The sequence below is a fragment of the Sturnus vulgaris genome, chromosome 8 (genome assembly GCF_052056855.1).
Source record: "Sturnus vulgaris isolate bStuVul1 chromosome 8, bStuVul1.hap1, whole genome shotgun sequence".
NCBI lineage: Eukaryota > Metazoa > Chordata > Aves > Passeriformes > Sturnidae > Sturnus > Sturnus vulgaris.
In genome coordinates, this window is record NC_142250.1 from 12,570,114 (window position 1) to 12,589,307 (window position 19,194).

The following is a 19,194-nucleotide window of genomic DNA, read 5'->3' on the forward strand; positions in this document are numbered from 1 at the left end:
TTGTTCTTTATTTAAAATTCATACTGTCTATTTTTTTCCTAACATGTTGCATATATTGCCACTATCTTGTCTATTTTCTTCTATTAGGAAATATTCTACTGTGCACTACTTGCAAAAATGAGATAGATATAAAAACCTTTAGTGCAGTGTACCAAACATTTCCACTGCTGTAAATCATTATTATTCAAACACAGAGTGCTCAGGGATTTACAAGAGTGAGAATTTTAAAACTACTGCTAAGAGAACTTGCTAGCTCTTTCCAAAAGAGAGCATCTTTGCTTCTTGCTTTGGGATGTTTTTATTTTAGCTGTATATTTAAAAAAAATTAAAAAAAATTTAAAAAAAATCAAATTTTAGTTATTGCTGCTATTTCCTTCCTGAATTTCAGCAAATTCATGTTCTCATATTCATGAAACAGAAATTTGTTTCACTAAGTTAGAAACTCCTGGTTCCAGGACCATTTTAAAGTTCCAATGTAAAGATGCAAACCCTCAGCCCCACTCCTAAAAACAAATAACAAACCCAGTAGTATTAACTTATCATCTCTATAGATACCCACGAGAAAAAGAGCTCTTTCCCAAACAGAGTGACCCAAATGATCAAAGTAACAGAGAAAAACAAAAGTAGTACAGTCCTTTTTGACAGTCTCGTTTATGACTTGAAGCAATATTGCAAGATGGAAATCATGTTCTGCTTTTTGAGTCCATTTTGGCAAAGCCTTTCTGTATCACACATGATCAGTGTCTCACATGGCACTGCCAGAGCAGCTACAACATCAGCTTCTGCTGCTGCTCCCTAACAGGAACTGCTGTAGTGCACAGAGCTGCTAGCTTTTGTAACATGCTGGATGCTTTACAAAACAAAATGACCATTGTTCTAAGACAGAAAAATGATGCAGACCCCGGACAATGCAGCAACATGAAGTCCCAATGACTTCTGCACTGGTTTTGAGTTAGCAAGTCACATGGAAACAGCAGCAATTTAGCATGGAAGTAGCACCACAGATTTATGAACAGCATTCCCTTCCATGTAATTTTCCTCATTCCACAAAGACTTTGATGGTGTTCAATGGATAAGTCTCTATATTTAAGCAATTGGTCTTATTTAATTGTTGCTTAATGGCTTATTAATCCATCAATTGTGATTTTATTTTCCCATGTTCTGTCTATACGAACTCAAAGTTCTCATTCTCCATCTTTTCCTCCAGAGTCCTCAAAGGCAATCAGCACACAGTCACCCTGCTGCCCTAACCTCAGCCTTATATTGGTATATATTGGTATGTTACCCACCTTATGAACTTATTAAGATGATGTTTGAAATAAACTTTGCCTGTTGTAGGAGTGGGGGGTGAAAGTCCGTTTCAGGCTTTTCCTAGTATTTCCCTAATAAGATTAGCATCTGAATTTGTAGGATTTGGTCATCGTCACAAACTCTCCTGGGAGGTCCAGTCACAGTGAGAAATTTAAGCAGAAAGTTGAAAACTCCTCCAGAAGGCAATCCATTGGGAATGCCCTATCCAGGACAGCCATCATAGGAGGACTTTATATACACTGCTCTCCTTCTGATTTCTGATGGGATTGGACCCCAAAAGTCAGAACCTCACTATTACCTGAACAGTATTAGAGGGAAGACAAAAATAGAAACAAAAAGAAATGGACACAAAGAGGAGGGGCAGAATGTAAGGGCAGCCTGACTCAAGTGCAGCTGCCACATAAAGTTCCATTCTGCAACCTCAAAGAGTCTTCAGAGTGATCCCACCAACTTCAGCCCCCTGTCACTCCAGATATTTTATTTATTATTCTAGTTTTTACTTCTCAAAATAGCCAAAACAAAAACAAAACAACCCCAAAAAACCCATGTAATTTTGTGGCCTGTGAGAATCTTCCTGAGACCAGTAAGATCAAATTGAGGCTTTATTTCGTTTCTAAATGTTTTTTCCTCCATCTTCAATAAACTTATAATAAAAAATTAGCAAGCAAAAAAGTATTAGTTTCCAGATGGTTTTTGTAAGATGCTTTTAAAAAATAAAATAAATTTGCCTCATGAAGTCAGGATAAAGCATCATAAAACAGGAAATGTTCAGACAAAATACTTGCTGCAAAGATTGTATACACTCACCAAAAGACCAAGTACTGCTGTTTTCTAAGAAATACGCAGCACCTGATGCAATGTTTATAAATGTATATAGCTTTACAGCAGATGCTTTCATTCCAGAAGCAGTTTCACAGCTAACCTGCTGTCAAATATCCTTTGCATTTAATTAATTAATAAGGCATTATTGGGATATTATAACTAACTATCTGAAGCACTTGGAGTTGGACCTCAGATTTGTGTGCTGACCCAAGTGAGAGTGCAGATATTACCCTAAGGCTCTTCTACAGCACAGTTCTGGTGAAAACTGCAGTTCTCTACCTAACAAAGTGGCTGATGAGGCACAAACCCAGCCCAAAAGGCGTTTCATGAAAAGCTCCTGGCATTATCTCTGAAGAGACTTTATCTAAATCTGCTTCTTATGATACACAGTTGGCAGGCTGCCTAAAGAGTTCACCCCTCTGCACTGGAATAACTTCAAGGAGTAAGTTTAAAATTCAAACACTACGTTAACGGGTGCAGGATAAGAACCAGAATATTGATCTATTCAATCCAACTCACACACAAAGTTTACCTGCCTGTCTAATCTCAGATGCCCCACTTTACATGACATTACAGGATCCACACATTTTTGCCTCGCTTCCCCTCTTCCTATTTGAGATAGCAGGAAGGGCTTTCTTAGCAGTAAAGGATAGAGGAAGCAGGTGGTTTGTTTTGTCTGTTCTTCTCATTTAGATGGATCTAGAGTGCTGGTGGATTAAAGTTGTGGTGTTTAGCATTTTGATATAGTTGGCATATATTTCTATTTAAAGGACTCAATTGTCCAGAGCTTATTTCTTCTTCTAGCGAGTATTTTTTTTCCAGATCTTCTGGGAGAATGTCTGCAGATAGGATTAGATTGGAAATGCTATTGCTTTCAGTGTACTTAAGACACTGGCAGGATGAGAATTTAAATGAGAGATTTCAGATGTCTGCATTATACACTTCACAAATTCCTTCTTGCCTAAGGGAGGCAAGAACAACAACAAACCTAATTCATTTCCAAGTTAATTTAAAAGCAGAGTTTGATGACAGAATATTTGCATATGCTAGCTTCAAGACAGATGCAATATATGCCATCAGTAATTTGCATCCATACATTTTAAGGTATGGTTTCTTTTTCTACAATTTTTTTTTGTGTACTATAAAAACCACAACTTTTTTCCACTGGGGTCTTGGAAAATAAGGAGGGGAAAACAAAACAATTCTTAAAATTTGACAGAACATTCCTTTGCAGTGGAAGGACTTCACCAATTTGTGGTTTTCAAACTTTCAGGATATACCTCTTCATCTTGTATTTAGTTTCAGACAAAATGTACTGAGCAACAGCTTTCTGTATGTGTCACAGCATTGCTTTCCTTTAGAATCAGGAAACAGGAGGCACATTAAAGGCAATATATCCTATTAACTGATCAACTTTCTTAATACACATTTGTATTTTGTATAGAATAGAATGCCTTGCTAAACTATGATGGCAAGATACAGCTTCAGACACATGTGTAGGCACAAGAAAAGGTGGTGATAAAACTGAAAGATTCCACCAGATTTAAGTATTCTTGATATTGAGACATGGGAATAAGTGTTAGCCCAGCACTGGTTCCTGGTCTCCCACTTAATGGCAAATGAAGAAATCCAAGCTTTATTAGGATCCTCAAGAAAAAACCATCTCAGCTGCTGAGCTGGCAACTACTCTTCTCACTTGTCTCTACTGAAATTCCAGGTTATAGCCCAACTCGATTCAACCAGCTGAAGGGATCTTGCCAAATCTAAAGGGAGCTGAATTTAGCCTCTTTCTCTTCCAGAAATCCAGGAAGAGATGACAGTTTACTTAAAGCTTCCAGAAATATTTTTGTTTCACTCACATTACTGAGTGCTCTAAAAAAGGATACCTATCTCTTATCTTTGGGAAGTAACTCTGTACATAAATAAATGAAAGAATTCATGCTGCTTAATTTGATGCTATTATCTCTGAACTACAGATATGCGGCTTTAAAAAAAATAAAATGTAAGCAGGGGGATGTGCTAAGCCTGTAACTATGTTTTCCCATACTTTACATTAACTGAAATTGGATTTACATTAGTCCATAGTATTCTAGGAGATAAATTAATTCCATGTTTTTTTCAGTACTGCATGCTGACACAGGTTTAAAACACCCTCATTTTCTTAAGCATCAACATTAACTTTGTATGCACATCTACACAATTTCTCCTGTATTTCCTCAAACTCTTTCACAAATATTAATTTGAATAAGCATTTCAAACAAGACAAAATGGAACTAAGATTTTTGTGTTGCTTTCATGCATATTTGCTTAAACTGAATGAATCACAGGTGAATTGTTAAATTGGAGTGTAATTGAATTATCTGGGCATGCATTTTATCTGTACAGTATTATGACTTTTACCTTATTGTTCCCACTGGAAAAATGCATCTTCACCATAACCTTAAGCAGGTGCATAAATTTCATGACTTCAAAAGACAGAAACGGAGCCAGGAAATCCCACTAGTTAGTAATCATTTTTTTCCAAAGGAAAAGCATTAGAAAACATAGCCTAAGGTGCTCAGCAGAAAGCAAATAAAACCTGAAATACTATGAATACAGGCTATAGAAACTTAAAACCATCATTAAATACAAAGCTTTCTTTTATTCTGTATTTCTTTTTACTGCTAAATTAATTTATCCTTCCCCAAAGAATGAAAGTAACATAAAACTGCTTTCAGAAGAGGTTTTAGAGGTATAAACAGATAATAGATGCTTTGCCAGTGACCTTCTGGTGACCTTCAAGAGCTGCTTGAAGGAATGATACCATGTGAACAGCAACAACCATAATAAACACTGGTTTAATTAAAATCAAGAACTTAAATATGTGAAGGGTGGACTTCTGTAAATGCAGCAAGGAGAATATCTGTCAGGACATTTGATATGAAAACTGTTCCACTGCTGCATTAAAACCCTTATTTTTGCAGATATTTGAAAATAACTGGATTTCACACAACTTTTAAATTGGTGCATGTATTCTTCAAGCTGAAAGTATTTTCTACCATAGAAGTTACAGCACAAGTTGCAGGCAATAATCTAGGGGAAAATCTGTAAATAAAAACCACTGTAAAATGGAGTGTTGATACTGTCAAAATTAATCAATAATTAAAGCACTTTGACAAGAAGATTTCTCAAGAGCTTCTATCTTCTGAATGTTAAATTCTGAAAGCATGAATCAGATGTTCTTGTGTTTCATGTGAATATCATATAATGTGCTCCTGCACTATTGCATCTGGGAAGGATGTTAAAAGACTCAATTTACATTTAAAAACCTGTTTGTTATTTATTGAATTCTTGTACCATAATATCAGACTTGAAGGGGCTTAATTTCAGAGGACTGTTAGAAAAAGAATAGGGATAACTGAAAAAGTACTGATTTTATATAGGTGAAATTTGGTATTTGGACCAGTTAATTTAGTTTTTATTCTAATTAACTGCATCCAGTTAAAAGAACTCAAGGCTTACATGGTGATTGCAAAAAAATTCAGACCAAGTGATAAAAATTATGTTAGACTGCATAATATGAAAAGAGTTAGGATACCTAGGTAACAAATAAGAGTCCTACAGGTATCTTGGACTTTACACCATTTCACCTTGAGGTTTATGAACATTTTTTCTTCACAGTTCATGTCTAAAAAGGTTTAAAACAAGAAACCAGGTTTGTGACAACAAAGCCATGCAAGCTCTTCCTGTTATTTCAAGGGGCAGGAGCTTGAAAGAGAACTCACAGAAATGCTCTGGGTTTAGGGAGTGTTTTCTGGTTTGGTCTTTGTTTGGGGATTTTTTATTTCCTTGTTTTGTGAAGAAATATCTAAAATTATAAAAGAAAATCATGATGGTTTCCAATAAATAAAGACAGAAGTAATCACATTGTAAACAATATCAGTGCTACTTAAGGCAGTAAAGGTTTAAATTTATTTATTTATTTATTACAAGTTCTACCTGGAGTAAATGAACATGGGCAGGCTGATGCTACCCTGGGAATGTGCACTCCCTGTACAGACTCCTTGGCCAGAATTCCAACTTTCCTGCCTTCTTACAGGCTGAGTTTTGAAAAGGATGAACCAGGCACAACCCTTTAGGCACACCAGCCATTCCATTTGAGTTAAAGAAACAATCACAGTGCTGAAAGCAACCACAGCCTGTGAGAGCACTGCTGAAGAAACAGGTGTAATAACACAATGGGCCATCTATGTTGTTTAACAACAGCTTATAGATACCTAACTTTGCATTTCAGCTTCACTTCAGGCCTTCCAAAGAAAACATAAAGGCAGAGGCATTATAGAAAATGGTGCATGCAATTACACAAATATAATCTAGCTATATGCTACAGCAGTGCTCCTAAGACAGTAATTTTCACAACAGGAGCTCTGTTCATTGCCCTTGACATGGAAAATACCCCAAATTCCAAGCACAGCCTTCTTCCTCCTTTAAAAGTTTGTAGCTGTTATGCTACATTGTCCTCTTAATACAGTGGATTATTTTGATTAAACTATGCTTGGAATATTATGACATGAGTGAGATTTTTTAATGTATTCAATAGCAAATAATTTCCTGGGCTTGCATTCTGGAAAAGTGTCAGCATAATACAAGATGGGGGAACGCACAAAATGGAGTAGCTGGTATTTTAAAACACCTAGGTCAGACTGCCAAAGCCTGGAAAAACAAGCCATGTAACTAAATCAGGGAAATTACATTCTTAGCTTTTTAGATTTTTAACTTATGGTTAAGTGCACATATCATATGCCACGCTCAGAACTGTTCTAAAGTCCCATCTGTTTGATCCCTTTCTCCTGCTTTTACTGACAGCAAGGGCTATGCCTGGATTACAGTTACTATTATGCAGAAGACTCACAATAAAATCTGACAGTATGTAAACATTTATCCAAACTAGATTTTCATTAAATGGGGATTCAATCCTTCTGCTCTCATGACAGATTTTAAACAAAGATGAGAAATGCTGGTATAATTTTTTAATCAACTAAATGTAAAAATGGAAAATTCATGCATAAATGTGAGCAAGATCACCAAGCTCAGAATTCACCAGAACAGCATGTATGCATGCAAAAACAGACTGTCCAATGAAATCTGAAAACTCTGGGATCCTAACCACAGTAGCACCCTTCAGATGCTGAATTTGCTAAAGTACCTGCTGTAATTTGGTCAATTGGAAATTATATTTCATTTACTGTACATTGGTGAGTCTATTCTTTCATTCTCCATTGTTAGAAAACTTATTCAGGCTTTCTGTTACTTGAAGGAGAGATGAAGGACAGGAAGACAGGATGAAAGCAGTATCTCATCCAACATACTAAAATCTATAAAGAGTGCAAAGTTCATCATCAATGCCGAAACTTCCTGTGCATACACAATAGTCTGAAAGACTTCTTCCAGAGAAGAAATTTAAAAGTACAGTCCTCTTCTCCCCTCTAAAGTTTTAGCCACTCACTCAACCAGTGTTTTCCAGTCCTAAATGGGTTATCTAAAGAAAATGCAGGGCCTAAAAAGGAAAAAAATAATGTAGAAAGAGTCACAAAAAAATCCCCAAAACCACAAGCCAAACTCAAAAAGCCCCAGAATGACTTGAGATGGGATATTTTAAATAATATTGTACAAAGAAAACTCAAAGAGGTCTTTTTAAAGTCTGGATTACATAATACCCCATTAAACACTGATGTGTCAGAGTTGACTTTGTACTTGATTTGTTTTGTGTCAATTACAAATTAAGGCACCCTCACCATTCAGCTTAAATTCTCAAGGTGCCAACATTGAAAAAATTTAAGCATATGGAGAAGCTAAATATGAAGTTTCCCTACCGATGACCTACCCTATCCTTAAAAGAAGCTCATGTTAAACCATTCACAAAAATAAACCCTGAAGTCACAGCTTTAAAATAGCACAATACATCCAGTGGATCTTGTTTGTTACGTAACCACGCGGGAGAACTCTTGCCAGTTTACAGCCCAGGCAATTTTTCACCAAGAGGGAGTGAGTAAAATGTAGAAGTTTGGGAAAAAAAATTGAGTTACAGAATTTGAATTAAATTTAGAATAAAAATACATATTTTTTTTAAAACTAAAATCCTGTGACTTTGGGACACTCCTCTGTTGGTGAATAAGAATGGAAGATCCATTATTAGGGCTCCTTCTGACCTCCTCACTTCCTATGTTCCCAGTGATCTCCTGCCACAGAGCCACTTGGCCAAGGGTCCCCACAGTTATGGGTTCAAAGCAGGCAGGGCAGGAATCCCACAAAACAGGAATGAGCCAGAGCTGGAGCTCTTGAGCATCCCGGTGCCAATGTCACCACTGACAGCTGGAGGCAGAAGAGGGACACAAATCAACTTCCCAACAAGAGCACAATGGAGTTCATCAACTCTGAACCGTGCTTGAGCTGCCAGTTGAACCTGCTGGTATTGCCCAGTTGGGTCATGAGGATACAGAACAGGTCCAAGGTGTAACTCAAATATTTATTAATTGCTACCAAATCTCTCTTTTTGTCCCTTTATAATCAGCAGATTTATTCTTAGACATGCACACACAACAAAAACAACTGCACAACTCCCTAAGAATATCCTCTACTAATATCCTTCAAACCTGACCAAGTGGGAGAAAAGTTTTTTGCTCATTCAAGGTCCTGTGTCTGCAGCTGTTCCACATGGCAAGTTCCCATTTCAGTAAATTGGCGCTCTGCTCCCAGAACAGATGCAAAATCACTCTCACAGTGAGAATGTACAATGCAGCCTGATTCTAAGAACAAAGTACCATTTTAAGTGTTCATAATTCTGTATTCAAATTATTCTTTTGGATCGCAATGGGAATTCCATAACCTTAGTAAAAAATGGGGTTTTTTTATGAGTTAGAGGACAATTACAGTGTATCAGTGTTGTATTTTTCTATATGTGTACATTCTGGCTGTTATTTCTGAGCACTGTTACAGGCTACAGACAGAAAAATACCTGCATCCCACTCATTACAGCACTGACCCTGACAAAGACACACTCAGTCTGCAAAGGTAGAAATACAGCATTTAAGGGTCAAATTTAAAGGTTTCTTTCCATAAACGACAAATATATCAGTATAAAAGTGATTCAGGTTGCTGCTTGCAGTGTTGAAGGTCCTTACAAAACTAAAAGTATTACAACTAATCGCCCTTTAAATTTAGAAATGTGTCTTCTTTTGCAATAGGAAAATGGTTTCCTTATATAGGTCCTTTGGTGTCGCACCACTCAAAGTACCCACCATAAAAAAAGATGTTTAATTGCCAGAGAATGTGCCAGTGCCTGAAACTTGTACAAGCAACAAAAACCTCAAACACATGGGAGCCAAGAGACTCCAGAGATACTTGTGCTTTCCTATGGAAGGAAAACACAAGGAAGGTGATGAAAAAATTTCACTCTGCTATAAAGAATGAAACGTCAACATTCCGGCTTGGGGAGTTAAATGGGAAAGCTTGGGTGGAAAACTTCTAACCATTAGTCAGGCTGCACTCCCAGAATCACAGGAAACAAATAAGAATTTGGCAAGGACAGTAGGAAAGATCCTGAAAGTCAAAGAAACAAACTAACAACAACAAAAAAAGAATGCAGCTCCTAAGAGATACCTCCTGCAATTTTAAAAAACATAATCCACAGTTTACAAAACCAGTCTGTTTAAAGATATTGGCTACTAAATTTATCAGCCAATTTAAAAATCCTCATATACACCCATTTTTCTCTATTTTATAGCATTTTTGTTCAGTTTGAATATGCTGACAATGAAAAACAAATAATTGAGTGGTATAATTCCCTTAACAGCTCATGACATTTCTAAGAAAGACCAAAAAATCTCATCTGCTTTGAGAAAAAAAAACAGCCCTGTGTACTATTATGATGGAAGTAGAAAAACACACCAATTTTCCACAATAAATGAATCATAATATTTAATTTAAGCATGCCATACAAAAACATAAAGAAAGAAAATGAGTGATCATTGAACCATACACGACTGAATGGGAAAAATCACCAGTATTGTATAAAAAAGTGAAAATCTCAGAAATATTCTTCTGATGATAAGTAGAATTTCATCAATCTTTAAATTCATAAATTTCCTTTTCAAGCCAGGCACATGTGACTTTGTGACTTCTTTTTTTCTACTTTTATTGGGACTTAGCAGCCCAAGTCCCAAATCCTTCAGGAAATCTGTCCTCAACACTTTTATTATTTATGTTAGAGTTCCCCATATATTTAGATTTTCAGATTAGAACTTGGGCATGAGTGTCTCAGAGTGCCATACATAGTATCTTAGGAGCAAATTATATAACAAGTAGTCCAAAATGAAAACTTGTTCTTCTTTTTACAAGATTGCTTAAATAACTGGGGGTCTGGTGGGTATGTGTGTTAAAATCCTCATCTTTAGGAAGACATTGCAGTATTCCTTCTGCATAGCACTTCTTTTTACTGTCTCTATGGATAAATAATAAAGAAATAAAGAAATAAATAAAGTGATCTGGCTTTCTTTTCTGATAGTCTTTTCAACACATTCAAGATTGCCTTGCATAATAGCAAAAGGTCAGGAGTATAAAAGTTTACAACAGCTATAGAGCAGGTTGATTTGGCTATCATAGTCCATTTTATCTTTCAGTAATTAAACTTGAGAAACCCTAATTCTTAAGATTACTAGCCCTTCCTCTCTCTCAATTAACAGTACATACAGCTATTTTCAAATACTCTAGTTGGAGTACCCAAAATAAAGGAATGCTTCAGGTATGTAGGGGAATATAGGACTTTTTTATGTAAAAAAACAAACCAACAGAACGAAATATTAATCCTTAAATGATTAGAAAATAGAATATTGAAGATTCTTCTTATCCATGGAAAGATCAAAATATTGTTACTTATATTTACATATTTCAATATATGACTATCACAGACTAGTAAGAAGCCCACCAGCTGTGAGGGAATGCAGGCAAATTGGAGGAAAAAAAATTCCACTGCTTTCCAACATTCTACACCTGAATGTTAATTTTTTTTCCTAATGCCCCCTCCCCGAGTCAGAGGGGATTCCTGGCACTGGCTGGCACAGGACTTACCGGCAGTGTTTGTGGGATCCCGTCAGGGTTTCGATCACAAAGCATTCCCCTTCGTTGAGACAATATGCAAGGTCCTTGTCTTTGCATGGCTTAAAGTGCTCAGATCGCTCCGTGGAGTATGTCGTGGTGTCTGAGGAGGGAAAGGAAAGGAAAGGAATGCTGTCAGGATAAATATTGGATATTCCTACTGTACGTGCTAAATAAATTGCATTGTACTGGTCTCAGTTCCATCAAACATGGACTAAAAGAAACGGAAAGCACAGGGCATTGATTGCAGCATTATTTGCAATCAGGTTTCTTAAAAGATTCACAAGAAACACCTGTAGAAAACCAAACCAGGCTGCAGCAAAGCTGGAGTATAATCTCAGCCACTTCCAATGTCCAAGGTTTCCCTGCTAAAATGTAGAGACACCTACTTTGTGTCCTTTAACCAGAACAATATTTTCATATTACTACACCAAAATATGGTTTGAAATAAGATACAATTTTTTTTCATAAAAACCAAGCAAAAATACCTAACACAATATAAATTAAATAAATTAAAAAAAACCCCAAACAATAAATAAAACTCACTACAATGAAAGAGGAGGAAAAGCCAAACACCCAAGGTCAATGCTAATTTAATGCATCACTCACAAAATAAGCACCTAAAACTCAAACACAAGCAATGTACCAGTGATGGTTTCATTTCACACAGACCATCTGTAGGTGTATTAAGTCCACCCCTAAAACACAGTTAGAGGCTTGATTACAGGTAGAACTGTTGGCTGCACCTTTGGAATATTCAGTTAGATAATTAGATTGGGAATAGACTGACAGTATGTCAGGGTGAACTATCATTCCTGTCTTCTAATAAATCTCTTTAACCTTTCCAATCCGGTTGGATTAATCAACAATAAAGTGAAATTTTCAGAGGAAGATGCCTGACTGACACATATTTTAATTTTCTTTACTATGACAAGGTTTTGTCTAATGAAGTGTGATTTTCAAGTAAGATTATGATTTCCACAGAGCCATGGTTTAATCTTCATATTCAATCTTAATTCAAAAAGTTTAAATTCCTAATCACTTTGCAGGACCCAATGTATACTGAAACAGTAAGGGAACATTTCATTGTATATCATACACTTTACCACAAAATATTAAGTTGCCTCCTGTCAAATAAATGAAGCAGTGCTCAATAAACACAGAATCTTGCAAACTCAAAGTTATACAAACACTTTAACTTGGTTTGGCTCATAACTCAATACATGGTAAATTTCCACCAAACTAATATCAAAGCTGAAAACCAAAATACTGAACCATAAGACACCTGTAACTAGAGTTCTGCAAGAAAATTCAGATAATCCCAAAAAATTGTCAAAGTAGCTTTTTTATTCTCAGTATACTTTTAATAAAACACCTCTAAAAGTTTTCTTTATATGCAGACTAAATGACAAATGATTAATAAAACACATCTGAAAATAGTAAGAAAATCCACACTCTATTCTTTGTATGCAACGTTTTTTGTTCTTCCTCTCCAGAGAAAAATGTAGTTTAGTGTTTTCAGTGGAGAGAGAAAAAAAATAACTGGGAATAAACTCTAACAGTCTTTCCTCAAATGTTTTTACAGATTCAGAACAAAAGGCCATGCCATTGACCCCAGTAGCAGCACTGACAAAAAAGATGCAGGCTAAATAGAACCTATGTTTTTAATGATTGCAAGCAAGCCCTAAACTGAAATGTATCAAGTTGAATTTTGGAGACAATGCAAGATGCTTATAGATGCAAACAGTGACTAGCATCTCACCGTTGACATTTCAAAAATTACCATCTTTAATGTAAAAAAAAAATCCTCACATAGAAAAGAGGTAGCCCAGTTACTTTTTAAGGTCAGTTTAACTCAGGAGCACTACAATGACCATTTAAAATTCGATTAGGCAAAAAAAATAACTATAAACCTGAGTAATCAGCTATATTTCTACCCCTTTTAATTATGGAAAACTGAAGGTAATGTTATTTGAAAGCACTCGTGATTATCACAAAAGGTTAAGGAAAACTGTTGAGCAGAAACTCAGCTTGATCCAGCTTTGGGGAACAGAACACCTGTATTTGTCAGGCTGCTGGGAAGAAACAATCTGTGCAAACACCTTTGTGAAGGCAGCTGCAGCACAGACCAGGGGAATCGAGGTGTTCCCAAAGGACACGAGCAGAAGGAGGGAGATGTCACCCCAGGGAGCCAGGCTGAGGCAGTGACCCAGTGAATTCTCTGAGCACGGCTTCTGAAGTGCAGGACACACTCCTCTCCTGCCATAATTACATCAAGAGCATCTAGCCAAGGTCAGCATTTTAAAGTTTTAGGTTAAATATATTCTTTAGAAGTTTTGTTCTGCTTTATTTTAATTACTCCTCTGTTTAATGTTAATCAACCCTTGTGTTTTATTTATAAATAGGCATAAGTTGCAATACTTCATTTTCTCCACCTGGACACAATCTCTAAGTTTTCTTTTGTGTTTTATCCCTCACCTTTCAAATTAAGTACAACAGTTGTAGGTAACAACGATGCTGGCAGCTCCTTATGGCAGCCTTGGACTGCACTCCTAAGGTTGAAGAATACTCAAGAATTAGAAACGTGTTTGGCTTTTGTTTTTTCTGTTAAATGAATGTTAAATTAGAAGTCACGTTTCAATTAGAGCCTTTTCTGCTTTGGAATATTTGTTCAAGTCTAATCGGGCTGATGCACATGGACACTTTGAGCTCCCACAGCTGCTCTCTGCAGCCCAGAGATCTGTGCACAGCTCAGATGTACAAAGGGCATCCACCAAATCCACACTCCAAAGCCGTGGCACTGATGGATATCCTCCATGTCCCTGGAGCTGCTGGGCACTTCTCACACATCCCATACACCAGTTTCATAAAAGTTACAATCCTGCTGTTATTTTATGCTGCATTCACAAACTCTGCCATAGCTTCATCAAATATTGATAAAAACACAACTTAAAAACTGGTTCTAAGTACAAAACAACAGAAAACGCTGTAGAGACCATACAGTTTTCCTGACTCTTTATCTAATAAATATTAAATCCTCTTTTGTTTTATTTTACTCCTAACCAAATGCTGAATTGACTTTTCCACCGTGGAATTGTCCTTCATAGCTTCAGAAGCCTGGTAAATAAATACCATTGTATTGAGATGTCTGACTTTTAAATGATTTTTAAAAGAATTAATAAAACCTAGGCATTCAAAAAATTGAATAATACAGCTCCTTAATTTATTTTTAGCCTTTGAATGTGGTAACAGTCCCAAATGTTTGTAAGTAGCAAAGGGGAATTTCTGTTAAGCATTCAGATGTCCCTGAATTCAGTGCATACTCCTTAAGGTATTTTTTTCATTTTTTAAATTGTCATGTGTCCAGGTATTTAATGCAAAGGCAGCAGTGGATATTGATTTCTGATGGAATCTTTCCAACTAAGTTGGAATAAAAAAATTCTAGGCACTCTTGTTCTTATTTTTCTTGCCTTACTGTATCAGCAAAGGCTTACCCATGATTCCCATACTCCCAAAATGGATATATATAATTGCCAACCTTCAGTTACCACTGTTTAATCAAACAAATCAGAATTCCATTCACATTTCAAAGGAAGGCTTCAAGATCTCTTATTTATAAACACAGAGTTGGTTTCTAAAAAAATTCAGTCTTTGGGACTGTTGAAAAAAATCAACAGGAAGTTTACAGATATTATTTTATTTTGTTTAAGTCTATAACAGTGTTAGTGAAGTTGCATTCTTGTCTCAATATATGTCATCATATTTATACCAGTACAGGATGGCTCATTATAGCTGATTTTTTGAGTGATCCTCAAGGCATGATATGGTTACTAGAAATGATATTTGCTCCTTCAAGGCTACCACTTTCAGTGTTTTCAATACTATGCCCTGATATTGATAAACCTGTAACTGCCAGAGAAAAATGCAGAGAAAGAAAGAATGCAAGATTTAAAATATCCTGGGAAACAGCAGCATTCAGGGCAGCTGCTTCTGCACAGACTGCAGCAGCAGCCATTCCCATCCATCACACCTGTCCTGCAGCATTCCAGCTCCAGAAACAGATTTTACTGGTTACATCTTGAACAAAGCAAGTTTCCTAGGCTAGCTTTAATGATACCCACACTCCATGGCCCTCTCCCTGTAAACACTTTTTTTCCAGGCAGACAACATTAGCTGGTGTAGGGAGAAAAATGAGCCAGGAGAACAAGAGATGGAAAGGATTTTGTAGAAGTTTGTCACTAGCAGACAGGCACCCAAACTCTGCAGCCACAGAGTCATTAACTCAGGTAAGGCAAATCCTTGGTGCATTTCCACCAAGGAATATTAAGACAGGGTTCATTTTAATGCCAGAGCTCACATACTAAAAGACTTTTTAAAATGCTGCCTATTTGGACTACCACTGGGTATTACCAGTTTTACAGATTCAGTATCAACATGCCAACTGGCTTTTCCTTTATCTTTTTATCCATTTATAATTGATCATTTCCAGAGAACCATTACTTACTGAGGTACCAAAAAAGCAAGATGCTTAAATTCCTGATCCCATTTCTAAATGCACTGCAAAAAAAGTCAGCCAGATACAAGCAACAGAATTTCCTCTGAAAATACAACTCTAGTTATAAAAAAAAAATACCTTCTCAAGAAGCCTAAATTTTTTACAATATATTCTTGTATCACTACTATCTATGAAGAAGGCAGTGTAAAGAGTCAGTTAATAGCACACAGGGAGGTAAATTTTGTGTTCTGTGAAGTGAATGGCAAAATATTTACAACGATTCAGAATAAGCAGGGTTCCTTGAAATTCCTATAGGGTTATCTAGTGCTTCTCTCCTGGTATCTCAGAATTATGTGTTGTAGCCTTAACTAGAAAGAGTCTTGCACAAAAAATGAACCTCACAGATCAGTTTAGTTTGATTTTGTTTATTCACTTACTGAACCTTAAAAAACATTGAACCTAAAATTTTTATTCCTGTCCTTTTAGAAGTCTCATGTCTTAGGAAGGGCTTTTCCCAGTTTAGTGCTTCCCCTATTCCCTCTCCAGTTAGAAACACAAAAGGGTAAAAGTGATTTACTGGAAACAGCAAGGACCAAAGAAAGGGAACAGTAACAGCAACAATACTGATAACAAAATGCACAATGAGAGGGAGATTTACACTCAAATGTTCACCAAGCCAGGGACAATGACAAACACGGAGGTCAGAACTCTGGCCACCATGATTGCCCCCACTGGAAAAAACCTCCTTCCTTCTCAGATGTGAGAGTCCCTTTCCTGCCTCTGGCAAACAAGACCTGGGCAGGGGAAGAAGATACCAAGTCCCAGGAACATATTCATTAAGGTAGAAAGAAGGGAAAACAAATGTTAAAAATTGCTTTCACACAGTTTTCTGAAAGTTTTATAGTTTTCCTTTTTCCCACACATAAATATTTAGTGTTCATTTTGATTTAGCCTTAGCTGATGGTAGCTCTTTCTTAAGCTGTTGATATTTTCAAAGAAAACATTCTACACATTGCCATTCTTAATACAAAGCAGATATCTTGCTTTGTGAGTGCTACTTGAACAATAGCTGGCATTAGCCATGGACCTGCTGGAATAATTAAATCTAAAAATTGTAGTAAGAAATTATGAGAATTAACAACAACAAATAAAGAACATTTCAGGTTTTTAAAATAATAACAGGCTTCTTGTTCTGAACTTACTCGAACTCTTTTGCATATATTTATACATTATTAAAACCAAAAGCCTAATTAAAAATAGGAAAAATAATCTTTTGCATTTAGAGAGGCAATTTTGTATAAATAAGCAATAAAGTTCTGGATGCCAATTATTCAAGAAGCTACCCCTTAGCCATTTTTTGTGCCAGAGAAAATTTTATTTAATCCAATAACACTTCTGAAGCTTTGATTGCATCATGACATAAAACAAAGTTGTGCTACAGATATGGGACTCATTGGAGATTTTCTATTATCCTTCAGACTCAAATGAACAAATTGGTATCATTTAGCAACAAACTGAAAACAGCCAATGTATCAAAATGTCATTTACAGGTGTTGGCTGCCCAGCCAGGCCTGGGGGGAAGCTGGAATTGTTATCAGAGACAGCCCCAGTGTCTGCCCTGTGCATTTCATTCTGAGGATTGCATATGAAAGCTCATGTGATATTAATTCAACCAGCACATCACTGAAACATTTCTCTCTCAGCCCAAACCAGCACAGCTTGCTTTTCTCCCATCTCACCAGAGCACAGCACCACATGCACAACTGCAGAGACAACACAGAACACTTCCAGAAGATATTACAGACAGTCATCTCTCCAAAAATCACACATGCTCCCTTGTCAGCAACTCCTAAATTAATTCTTTAAGTGTGACCTTGTTGTTCAGATTTTCTAAATGTTTTTGCAGTTTTTAATCACTATACACAAGTACTAATACATATCTTGAAAAACATATGGAAGCATTTTCAAGTTACTAGTGCGTTATTACCAAATATCACGTGTTATTTACTTGATGCACAAAACTCTGAAATATAAAATTATCCTTTTACTTTCATGACTTTAAAAAAAAAAAAAATCAAACTAATCAAGCATTAGTTCTTAAAAGAATGTACAAGAATATGCCCACTGAATGCTTTGTCACAACAAACCCAAAAGCAGAAAAGGAAATAATGCCAGTATCACTTTGAAATGTAATATCTGATCACACCTGTCAGAACTTAAATACTGAACCCTAAACACCACTGAAACTCATCTCTGTATGGGCAATTTGCACATCAGAGCCTGCATTCTCCTGTGCTGCTCAAACTGGAACCAGGGAAAGCTGAACAAATGGGAAATGACTCAGGAGAGAGCCCTGTGAGACACAAAGGGCCAGAAGTTCTGTGTCGAGGAGCCAAAGAAACAGGAGTGACTAAGACTCTAAAAGGTTTTAACTTTCAAAGTGAAGAATTACTCTGAAATTGAGTTATGCGAGTTCTGATGGGCTCTCTAGGTGCAGAGTGCTTTTGTCAATCAAATGCATTCAGTGATCCTTCAGTGGGACTCATTAATTGATCTGAAAGAAGCTAATAGAGGAAATCAGGGAAAAGGCAGCACACCAGAAATTGTGCCAGAAGAGGATCCAGTGCCCACACCGGGGTTTCTCTGTTCTTTGACATCTCTGGAGATGCCAAAAGCCCTTGAGACTGGATGGCACCACTGCACCAAAATGGGGCACCCTCCTGGGGATGTGAAAATAGCTCTAGGAAATAATCTCCAGTAGATGGAGAAACTGAAATACCATTAAGTGACTTCAGAGCATCAAAGCAGAACTGTAAATCCATTTAAAAAAATAAAATAAAATACAGACTTCAAGAGGTGCAAGCAAAACTTAGGAGGGACACCCCAAACCAGAAAATTCTGTGTAGGTTAAAAAATGCTAGAAAAAAACAGATGTAGCACACATCTGTGATATCCACAATCACCAGCACTCTGAAATAAAAACCAAAAAAATTTAAAAAAACAAAAACCACCTCACATGAAATCTAGTGAATCAAGTCAAGAAGAAAATACAAAAAACTAAATTACCTAAATAATTCAGTACAGCTATAACATGAGTATAAAAGTGGTGCTACAATTATTGTTACATGTAGTTAAAAACCTCATTAACAGTCCTCCCAATCTTTTTCTTATATCACAGCTATCTTCCATCTCCCTCTGCCTGTGAAATACTGTGTGGAAGTGGGAGTCTAGATGCAAGAACCAGAGGGAGTAAGGGAATGACAGAAATCTTAGATCTGGAAGGCAAATATTTCTCTTTAGAACATACAGGGACTTTTGTTTGGCCAGCTCCTGTTAAAGAAAGAAATGCTAGAATTGATAAAGTCTCATCACAAATGGTAGCTGGCAAGTGTCCTTGCTGAGCAACAACACTTTTTCTATTACAGACCCGTAAC

The 19,194-nt window shown here is 36.5% G+C and overlaps 1 protein-coding gene across 1 annotated transcript in view; it reads right to left on the reverse strand.

Moving 5' to 3' along the window:
- The window catches only part of NRG3 (neuregulin 3), a 349,388-nt gene that overhangs the window by 195,652 nt on the left and 134,542 nt on the right, over positions 1–19,194 (reverse strand). The window contains exon 2 of the mRNA XM_014877951.2: positions 11,239–11,368. Coding sequence (XP_014733437.2) covers positions 11,239–11,368 — 130 coding nt within the window. The remainder of the gene's footprint in view (positions 1–11,238; positions 11,369–19,194) is intronic.